This window comes from Branchiostoma floridae, chromosome 6, assembly GCF_000003815.2.
Source record: "Branchiostoma floridae strain S238N-H82 chromosome 6, Bfl_VNyyK, whole genome shotgun sequence".
NCBI lineage: Eukaryota > Metazoa > Chordata > Leptocardii > Amphioxiformes > Branchiostomatidae > Branchiostoma > Branchiostoma floridae.
In genome coordinates this window covers 12,316,265-12,326,232 of record NC_049984.1, presented here as the reverse complement: position 1 = coordinate 12,326,232, position 9,968 = coordinate 12,316,265, and the positions used below count along the sequence as shown (strand labels likewise).

General features: G+C 38.5%; 1 protein-coding gene across 1 annotated transcript in view; it reads left to right on the top strand.

Moving 5' to 3' along the window:
• LOC118418100 (E3 ubiquitin-protein ligase RNF31-like) overlaps positions 1-8,894 on the top strand; it is a 19,696-nt gene extending 10,802 nt beyond the window's left edge. The window contains exons 11-20 of the mRNA XM_035823930.1: positions 2-166; positions 445-543; positions 799-894; positions 1,148-1,262; positions 1,657-1,769; positions 2,735-2,848; positions 3,745-3,814; positions 6,078-6,180; positions 6,584-6,752; positions 7,289-8,894. Of these exons, the coding sequence (XP_035679823.1) occupies positions 2-166; positions 445-543; positions 799-894; positions 1,148-1,262; positions 1,657-1,769; positions 2,735-2,848; positions 3,745-3,814; positions 6,078-6,180; positions 6,584-6,752; positions 7,289-7,348 (1,104 nt within the window). The 3' untranslated portion in view covers positions 7,349-8,894. The remainder of the gene's footprint in view (position 1; positions 167-444; positions 544-798; positions 895-1,147; positions 1,263-1,656; positions 1,770-2,734; positions 2,849-3,744; positions 3,815-6,077; positions 6,181-6,583; positions 6,753-7,288) is intronic.
• Positions 8,895-9,968: the final 1,074 nt, after the last annotated feature.

The following is a 9,968-nucleotide window of genomic DNA, read 5'->3' as shown; positions in this document are numbered from 1 at the left end:
GACCCACTGCAGCTGTGAGGTCTGTGTCTCCTGTATGAAACAATACTTCACCATCACCATCAGGGACAAGAACATCAAGGACATGATCTGTCCTGTCTGCAGTCAGCCTGACTTAGACGATGATGAAGATGCAGAATCTGAGTTTTTCAACCTTCTAGATATCATGGTAAGTAATGATTGACATCTGTCATCGAACCTGTTCTAACACCATCTGTTAACACTTTATACGAATAGTTTCCAGGAGTCAATGATTGATTAAGGTGGTGCAGATAATCAATACTCAAGTGAAGGCCAGTATCTGACCAATAAGGTCAATTCAATTTAGGACACCCAGGTGGCTTGTGACATGTTTTTAGTACATTATAAGAATAGGGCTATGGCAAGAAATTCACAATAACTATTTTATGGATTTATGAAATCTTCAACTTTTTATTGTCTCTTTAGCTAAAGAACATTTTGGATGACGATGTCCATGAACTCTTCCAACAAAAGTTACGTGACAGAACCCTGATGAGACTGCCTAACTTCAGATGGTGTTCAAATGTAAGTACATTGTACATGATGTAGGGATACCCTCAAAAGTAGCACATGTACAAATTCTCTTATTATTCTGTCAGTCCTCAGTCTTTTTGAAATATTTTTACAGTGAGTATGATGAATTATAAAGAGCCATCCAACAAAGTTTAACTTACGAGACAAAGATTGTAATACATAATTTAAGATATAAACATCAAAACTTGCATGAATTATTTAGGTTCATCAGATAAACTTTTTTGGTTGTTTTGTTCTCCCTTGCAGTGTTCATCAGGAATGATCAATGATCAGCCTGAGCAGAGACTGAGAATGCTCTGTGCTGACTGTGGCAGATCTACATGCTATAAGTGCAAGAAGCCAGTAAGTTCTGTCTAATGGCTTTTGTTGCTTCTTATTTGGAAAACTGAATTGGTCTGTATCGTGCATTGTTAGTACAAAGTTCATGTCATCTTGTAGGGGCCCTTAGAAAAGAATCGTTATCACACAATGTAATTCAAAAGGGATTACAACGATTACAATGCTCTATCCCTTGTTGTGTAAAGCGAAAGAAACCTTGCATTGACAAATGCCACCAATTCATTTTCTTTTTTTTTTATATAAACTTTTTTCATAGTGGGAAGATCAGCATGAAAACGTCACCTGTGAACAGTTCCAAGAATGGAAGGAATTAAATGACCCAGAGTTCCAAGCTGCAGGGTTGGCAGCCATTCTGAATGACTGTGGAATTGGTAAGAACTGTCATGTTTACCTTTCATCCAAAAATGTAAGGCATCACACCTCTAGGATATATGGTATGTCATTGGTAAGAACAGCTCTGTATAGACTGATTCCATAGGGATGCCCACCTCCTTTAAAACAGAGAAATGCAAAATAAAACCATAAAATTGCAAATATTGACAGACATGCAGCTACTCTTTCATTGGTCAAACCATTAATTGCCATTCTTTCATTGGTTGAACTGCTAATCATGATGGACAGTCAGATCAGTCTATTATGTTCCCTCCTCATAGCAACCATTATAATGGACATTGTGACACTTCACTGTTCTGTAATGCTTGAAAAGAGATTGAAGATACAAAAGTTCAGTGTTAATTGAACTTTCCTCTTTTCTTTTTTTTTCAGATTGCCCAAATTGCAAGTTCAGATATGCTCTTGCCAAAGGTGGTTGTATGCATTTCAAGTGTGTACAGTGCAAACATGAGTTCTGTTCTGGATGCTACAACACGTTTAGACATGTAAGTAGAATTATACAATTAAGATGTAGTTTAAACATGCTTCACGTATTCAGACATTCTGGTTTGTGTTGACGTGGTAACTAGTGAAGCTTTCAAACCCATTATCTCAGCCAATAGGAAAACAGTTGATGTCAATATATCAAGTATGCACACATGAAGCAAATATCTATTTGTTCAAAAGATAAAAGATCGCTGACTACCTAATAATAGTTAATACATTCTGCATTTCTGGCTTGTGTGATTAATGGGATAAATTAATGACCAGCTTATCAAAGATGACCTGAACCTACTACATGTGCAAACAGATTTGACATCTTGTCTTTTGATCATTGAAGCTTAATGACAGCTCCTAATGGAATATCTTTCAGGCACTATGCTTACCTTCACATGAGCTTCAACTTTAATGCCATGGTCAAACTAAGCAAAGCAACACCAAGTATTGTGATCATGAGTCATGTATTAGCATCACATTGTCAGTCGTGGTGCGTAGCATAACAGAAGGGCGTTGTCGCATAGCTTAATGGTAGTGTCATGTAGCATAACAGTTGGGTAGCATAACAGTGGGGTCAAGCAAAAAATGTTGTGTTTCTAGTTACAGTATCGTATAGAATTTGGGTAGCATAACAGTGGGGCCAAACAAAAAATTGTTGTGTTTCTGGTTACAGTATGGGATTTGTAGGTCAGGATTATCTTATTTTTTATCTTTTGTTTGTTTATTTCAACCGAAGCGATCTAACAAATGCAATGTAAAACTTAAATGCATCACGCATCAAATATTGTAATTATACAGAATGCAACGTTACATTGTACAAGTCATTATATGTTTTATAAACCTATAAGTCAAGTCATTTAAGATTTTCACATATATACATGTATATGTCCTACATTGTACAGCACTAGTCTATGCATTTCCTATATCATTTGGCACTGTTGTAACAGCTGGTTGCATAATTCTGTGCTTTCAGAACTGTACAAGATTTGCATCCTGTGCGAGGAAGGGTCTCCATGCCCACCACCCCAGAGACTGTCTCTTCTACATGAGGGACAGGGATCCTATACAGCTGCAAAGGTTGTTACAGGTGAGGTCCTCAACTACAAAGAGACACTTTGCTTAGGAAAGAACAGTGTACAAATGGTGAAAAAGCAAGTACCTTAACTAGTTATAGACTTGATAGATTTGATTTAATCAAATATGCGCAAAAACCATTACTATTGCTTTGACTTTGATTAAAATAATATGAGAAGTTCAATTTATTCTATGCTGTAAACTAAATCATCACATATTGAGTATTCAGTTCTATCACCTATAGTTTTGCTGTTTGTACGCTAATTTTAGTTTGACATTTAACCTAGTGTGGTAAGTGAGTACACCATGGTTACAATCTACTAGATAGACAGCTCCATTGTATGTTGTTGACTTAGGTTGACCTCTTTGACTGGTGAGTTGTTTGTGAATAGTTTGGCATTACACTTACAAATGTGTGACGTTTGAAGCTTCGTCCAAGTTTTGTTATTCCTCAGTTATATATATATGTTACATGTAACATGAGACTTCCATATATCATATTTACACTCACAAATATTCAAAGAAACACCTTGTGCATATGCCATTGGTCTGTGACTTCAAAATAATGTGCTCTATTTCAAGCTGTATTGTAAAGTCCTTCCTGTACTAAATGGTGCATTGGGTGGTACCCATCTCCATTTCTGTAGCCTTGGGCCACACAAATTTTGCAGTCTCTACAGCGGGGAACTAGTCCACAGGCAGTGGTCTGTGTGTTCAAATGCCATACTCATTACGGAGAGGGAGCATTTTGCATAATGCTTGTCTAGACCATGTTTCTATCACCTGTCAATAATGGTGACGGGTGACAGGTGGCTTTGACAGAATCCACTGATGTATGAAACACATGCCATTTCTACTTATAGTATATACAATGTTGACTTCACATATGGAATGTATTTGTTACAACAGGACAATGGAATTGACTATGATACTGAACCACCAGCAGCTGCTGCCCAAACTGCTGAAGACAATGAAGCAGGTATATTCATTACTGCTTTATAGCTTTATATTCACACATGTCATAAACATACAGGACTCCATCTTGACACTGATATATATTTCAAATATTGTGTGCACATGTCAACATTCCAGACCCTAGTGTTTATAGAAAACACTGTATAATAGAAGGCTGTTCCCAGGTTGTTGACCTGTCTGTAAAGAAAAAGAGGAAGTGCTTTGTTTAATCACTGAATGCTTTTATGTTATAAGGTCACAGTTTCTGTTCCTCTTTTTCTCAACTTACATGTACATTCATCACAGTAAGTTCAATGTTTGAAAGAGGCAGAGTAGAATGATCATTAAATCTTCTTCCTCGGTTTCTGCAAGGATAGAAGCTCCTTGGTTTCTGTGGGACATTCCCTGTTGAACTGGATGGGAAGTCAGCTTTTCTATAGATCTTTTCTTTGTGGAGTTAACACATTGCCTTCTAAGGTGCCGCTTTGAAAGCACTGTGTTTGCTTTCTGCCACTCAAGTGTAAATGCCTGGTAAAGTCAAGTTGTATTGTTGCTTGGAAATATTGCCCTCATTTGATATTGCTTCTTTTGCAATGGATTGATGGTGCCAGTAACATCATTTCAGAAATACTGAGGTTAAGATCAGAGATACCTTCCTGTGATGCAAAAGTTTTGTGACACAAATTTTGTCTTTATCTTTTTAGTATAAGTTGTACTCCCTTCATTTAAGTCTTTTAAGTTACCGACAAAGGAGCCGCCAACTTTCTTGCCATGGTTATGCCCACGTTTATCAGCAAGGGTAAACAAAGAGAATGAGTTTGTACGTTCCTTCACTTCCGACAGGTGTGAATAACGTGTGAGCTATCGCAGATGTAAGATGTATTGAGAGCTTTTAGCCTGGTTTAGGATGGATTTGCATTCCAGAATAACTAGATCATGTATACAAATGGTCCAGTAGTTGAAACCATTGTCAAAATTTAACAATGTAAGCCTTAATTTCATTACTGTGCAAGTTAGCGGGGCGCAGTTCTGATCGATGGGAGCAGTGCTGGAGCTGGATTGATTGTAGTTGATAGTAGTTTCTTCATGGTCTTGTGATGATCATGAGCTCTCCTTTGCTAACATATTTTTGGACCTATTGATCATTTAGTATTATGATATGTGATACCACAGCCATGTGATCACAGCATGTAAGTAGACTAATGTGATGCATATTTAGTTTTCGTACTGTAACATCAATAATTATTGATACCATGTAAATTTTCAATTGTTGAAAGAGTTAAATATGGTGATTTATGGTGTCAGAAAGGTTAGATAAAAAGTTGCAAACAGAAAACTATCCAAACACCAGTTTTAAGCAGAATAGTTCTGGAAAGTTCTACCCTCTGGTCAGATATGACTAACCCTCACACTGGGTGGGACTTTTAAGTGTACAATGTATTAGTATAGCTGAACCACATCCTTGTATACACAATTCCTGTCACGACATGCCTATTGTCACTAGTCAAAACCTCCACAACTAATGTGTGACACGTATACAGTAGTTAGTAATGATTAACAACTGAGCAAGAAACTTATCAATTGCAAACAGGCCCTTTCTATCTAGAATTGTGACGTTGATTTAATAAATATTTTAATGGGATATTTGCAGAATGCTCAAAAGATATTACAAATAAAATAGAAAATGTGTTAGTTTAGTTTACTTTGGGATGTGCGTCACTGTGTAAGTACGTACAGGATATTTATGTGTATAGAATGAATGCTGCAACTTAGGGGTCATGCTTGACAATGGTGTCAAATAACTGAGAAGCTAGGCATCACCCAGATTTGCTTGCAAGCCAAGAATATGCCAATGCAGATATGGGGGGGGGGGGGGCAAGGTGATGTTTGAAATGAGTGGAAAATTGTCGAGACATATCAGAATACCAAAAGATTGAAATTCATTGCAACTTGTAGGACAATTTTTCATCATTTTCCCCAGTTTATGTAACTTGCAGTATAATGTTAAAGCCTATTAGGAGGTTATGGGTCTGCATTGCCACCTTGTGAAACACAGAGGTACTGCTTTATGAGATTACACATACTTATATCTTGGGAAGGGAAATCAAACTTTAGGCAGTTACGAAAAGGTGAACATCGTTGAATAAGAATCATGGAAATGAGTACCTTATTTGCATAAATGAGTAGAAGAGGCTTCTCTCTTAAGATAAAATTGCCTACTTATGTTACTTGGGTGGAGGAAATCTCTGTGCCGTCATGTTTATAAGTGTCATTTGTTGTTCTTTCAGGCGGAAGCAGGTGCAAGGTCATGGAACAAAAGGAAACGAACGATGGCCTCCGAGATGACTTCTGTGGCCTGGACGCCCCTGCTGGATATGCTGGACTCTGCAGGTAATGTTGATATGTCAACCATCTCCCAGAAACTAAGCAATACTTACACATGGCCTTCTTGAAACAAGATCATTTTATGGTTCATTGATAGCAAATGTAAACTCTGTATTTCTCTATGTGACAAAAGATTTGATTAGTTAACTACGATCTTGGTCTTGTGTCTTGGAAGAGAAAAGAAAGGATTGAGAGTATGCTTGCACATAATAATATTACAATGCATCAAGCTGTTTTTGTGATATTGATAAACTGCCATACGAAGATAATGTACAGCATACATAAAGTTTGTACATGTATATGGTCAGTGACATCAGTGACGTACATGGTATTCTGTTATATTCCATGGTATGGGCAGTGAGGAAACTAAATTAGAATGTAACATGCTTGTTTTTTTATCTTTCCCAAGACTCCACTACATTGAGTACCTTGTTGGCCTCATCAATGCTCACAAGATAGACCCAGTGGTGATCATGGACAGTGATGAGCTGAGAGCTCTCCTGCTGAGAGAGGAGAAACAAGTACCACAACCACAGAGGAGGGAGGGGGAGAGGGCCTTCTGGCAGAGGCTTGTTCAGGTACGTCATGAGTGTCTTTAATATTACACCTTAAGTTTTCTTATGTCAAAAGAATGCTAACTTTAATTTTGGTGTGCTTTGCTGGAAAGTTGACATTTTACCTTGCAAACCGATTTTAGGGCCTAGACGTTCTGAGCTTGCAACTTGTATGTATCATATGTATCATACGAATGTATTATGTCTACAAATAATCTTCAATATGTTTGAGACATGTTTTAAACAGTCTCTTTCTTTGTCTATTTTGTTTGTTTGTATCTATCAACTGTTTTGTTACTCTGACACTCTCAAGCCTCATAGTGTTGTCTTCTTTTGTGGGTGCATGTATATAGCAGTCTGTTACATGTGTACACCACACAGTTACTTTGCTGCTACTACACTGAGCATAGACTGTCAAAGTAGCTGCCTAAAATATACTTACAACTTGAATATTTTAAAGTAAGTAATTGCTTCTTTGCCAGCTCTGTTTTTTGCTTCTTTGTATGCATGGTTTGAGTAGTAATTCAATTGACAATATAGATGTTTGATTTTGTTGATAGGAGGTACAGCAGAGATTGCCACTGTCAGCCCAGCCTCCTCGAGAACGAGACCACACGTAACCATCTCCTCGTCTGCACCTGCACCTAACATCCGTCTGCTTCCTTCCTGGTCAGAAGGGGACTGCACCTGCCAGCTCAGCAGCTCAGTATAACCTGCAGCCACAGCTTGGCAAGTGTCATCACTTCCAGCTCTGTGTTCAACAAACACAGATGGGAGCCATGCATACTAACTGGTGTAACACACATCTCTCGCTGCCCGTCAGCTGTATTTAGCCTTCAGTTGGTTAGTCGGATAGGCTGTCAGGAGCGCTCTTTTAGCCGGGCTAGGAGTAATCGTCATCTCCTCCAGCTCTGTGTTCAGCGTACACAGATGGGAGCAATCCTAGCCTGTGATACATCATCTTTCGCTGCCCGTGTGCTTTATTTGGCCCACAGTCAGTCGGGTAGGCTGCCAGGAGCGCTAATACAAGAGCCATCCATATGCACCACAGAATCTGCTGAGCTCAGAACTGCAGGAGAACAACACCACACACACAGCATTCACACAGCTTTGCAGTCAGTCAGTTTTGTGAAAGGATGACCTGGATTGACCTGGAAAGAAGATGCAGAACGATGTTGGAAACGTGGAGGTCAGATGAAATGGAGACCAGACAGTGGTATTGTGAAGATTGGTAAAGATGCAAAAGAGATATTTGACATCTTGTGGACCAGACAATATTGTCAGCATCGCAAGGATTTGGACAGATGCAGAAGAGACATTTGTGATCTTGAGGTTTTAAATGCGATGATGACCGGACAGTGACAAGGCAAGGAGCGGCAGTGGAACAAGAAGAAGAATGTAGAATGATGATGAATGTAGAAGTAACAAAAGTTTGAGATAGTTGCAAGAGCTTCAGCGTATAGAAGTAGTACTTTTGCAGTTTGTGAAAAAAGTTTTTCCTTATCTTTTTGTTATTGTAGAAGTTAGTTTTGCTTGAAAAAAAGCTAGAAGTATAAAGGGTAAAGGTTTAAGATGTGTAGAAAGTAGTTTTGGTGGAAGTTTGTTAAAGTTTGTTTGTTTTCAGTGACTTTTTGGTGCACAGTTTGATGCATACTCTTGTATCAGTGCATATTAGATCAATGAACGTTGAAAGCTTATTGGTTAGTGTCAGGTTCAGAAAGTACAAAAAAAAGTTACTGATAAGAATTTACTTGGCGTTAGCATGTTAAGGCTACTACTTCGGTTTGTTCAGCCAGTTTGTTGTGATTTGCAAGGTTTTGTTTGTCACTTTTTGTATTGTTTATTTGCTGTGACAAGCAAGGTTCTTATATCGTTCATACAGCGGTCATATATTAAATTGCACCAATAACTTGTATGTGTACGTACATATATGATTTTTCAACACATACCTAGCAAGTACATAGAAACTACCGTATGTATGCTATAGAGACAATTGTACATTGTGTATATTTGTAATTTTTGCATAAATTATTTTTGTACTTATTTATCATTCACATCTGTACAGGTATTTAGTTTTTTATATGTTATGTTACAGTTGTGCCATGTTAATGAATAAAGATAACATCAGTATCGTCGCTACCAGTAGTGACAGCAGACAACAACAAAGTTGTTCTGTCTGTGAGAGAGTGTACGTGTGCGTGCGTGCGTGAGTTTTTGTGCGCGTGCGCATATATCTGTGTGTGAGAGCGTACGTGTGTGTGTGTGTCTACGGCAGTTTCAAAGAACTGCTGTGTGCATTCGATTACCAGTTGTATAATTTATATCGGAAAGTTGTGAATTGTATCGGGAGCCTTTGCAAGCGCTCTTGAAGCAGTTAGAACTTTGCCTCTACACACTGCGAGCGCATGGCTATTGATAAAACAAGCTTATTGTCTCTAAAGGTATTTTTCGTGTGTTATAAAAAGGAAAATGTGTATTTCCTATCTAAGACAATTGTGTGGTATGTCATACTCCAACAGTACTTCTGTAATCATCCGTGAATGGCTTCGAGGTTTCAATTATGACCTGTGTAAAATATGAGTTGAACTTGAAGCGCGATGGTTTTATCCTTTTGGAATCGTCAATATTGTGAATCTGTGACGGGGGCGCCAGTTTTGTAGCCTCCTTCGCAGGCAGTGACGTTTACTAGTATTTTTTAGGGGGCGGGCGCCCGTTCGCGATTTTATGGCGGTATAACTCATCCCCCGGCCAAAAAAATGAACGCAACCGCTCCGGAAATACTGATGGTCCAGCTTTAATACACCACATTGCTTTACACGAACAGGGGATGTGTAAATTTTACTTACAAACATGAGAAAGTTTAGCTAAGTTGGCCCAAGGAGCTTTTATCAACTTGATAAAAGCTCCTTGGTTGGCCCTACTAGTTTCAGCTCCTAGCCAAGAAGCACTGAACAAACAAAGCTGTAGAAATTTCACACTTCCCGTTCTGATCAGATTCCGTCAGCACAGGAAAAACATCTGTTGATTTTTATCAATTAGCTAGTGCATGTCAGTTGGCCAAAATCGGGCCATAGAAAAACAGTACCAGTAACTGTCATTTTATATATAAGCGCCCCCACTTATTGAGACAATAAAAAAAGTGAAAAACGTTACGAATTCGGCTCAGGTGTTTCCTAGTTTTATATCCCTCTGTACTCTCCAAGCAGAGGTTCGGACCCGGCTGTTTTAGGCGTTTTTCTG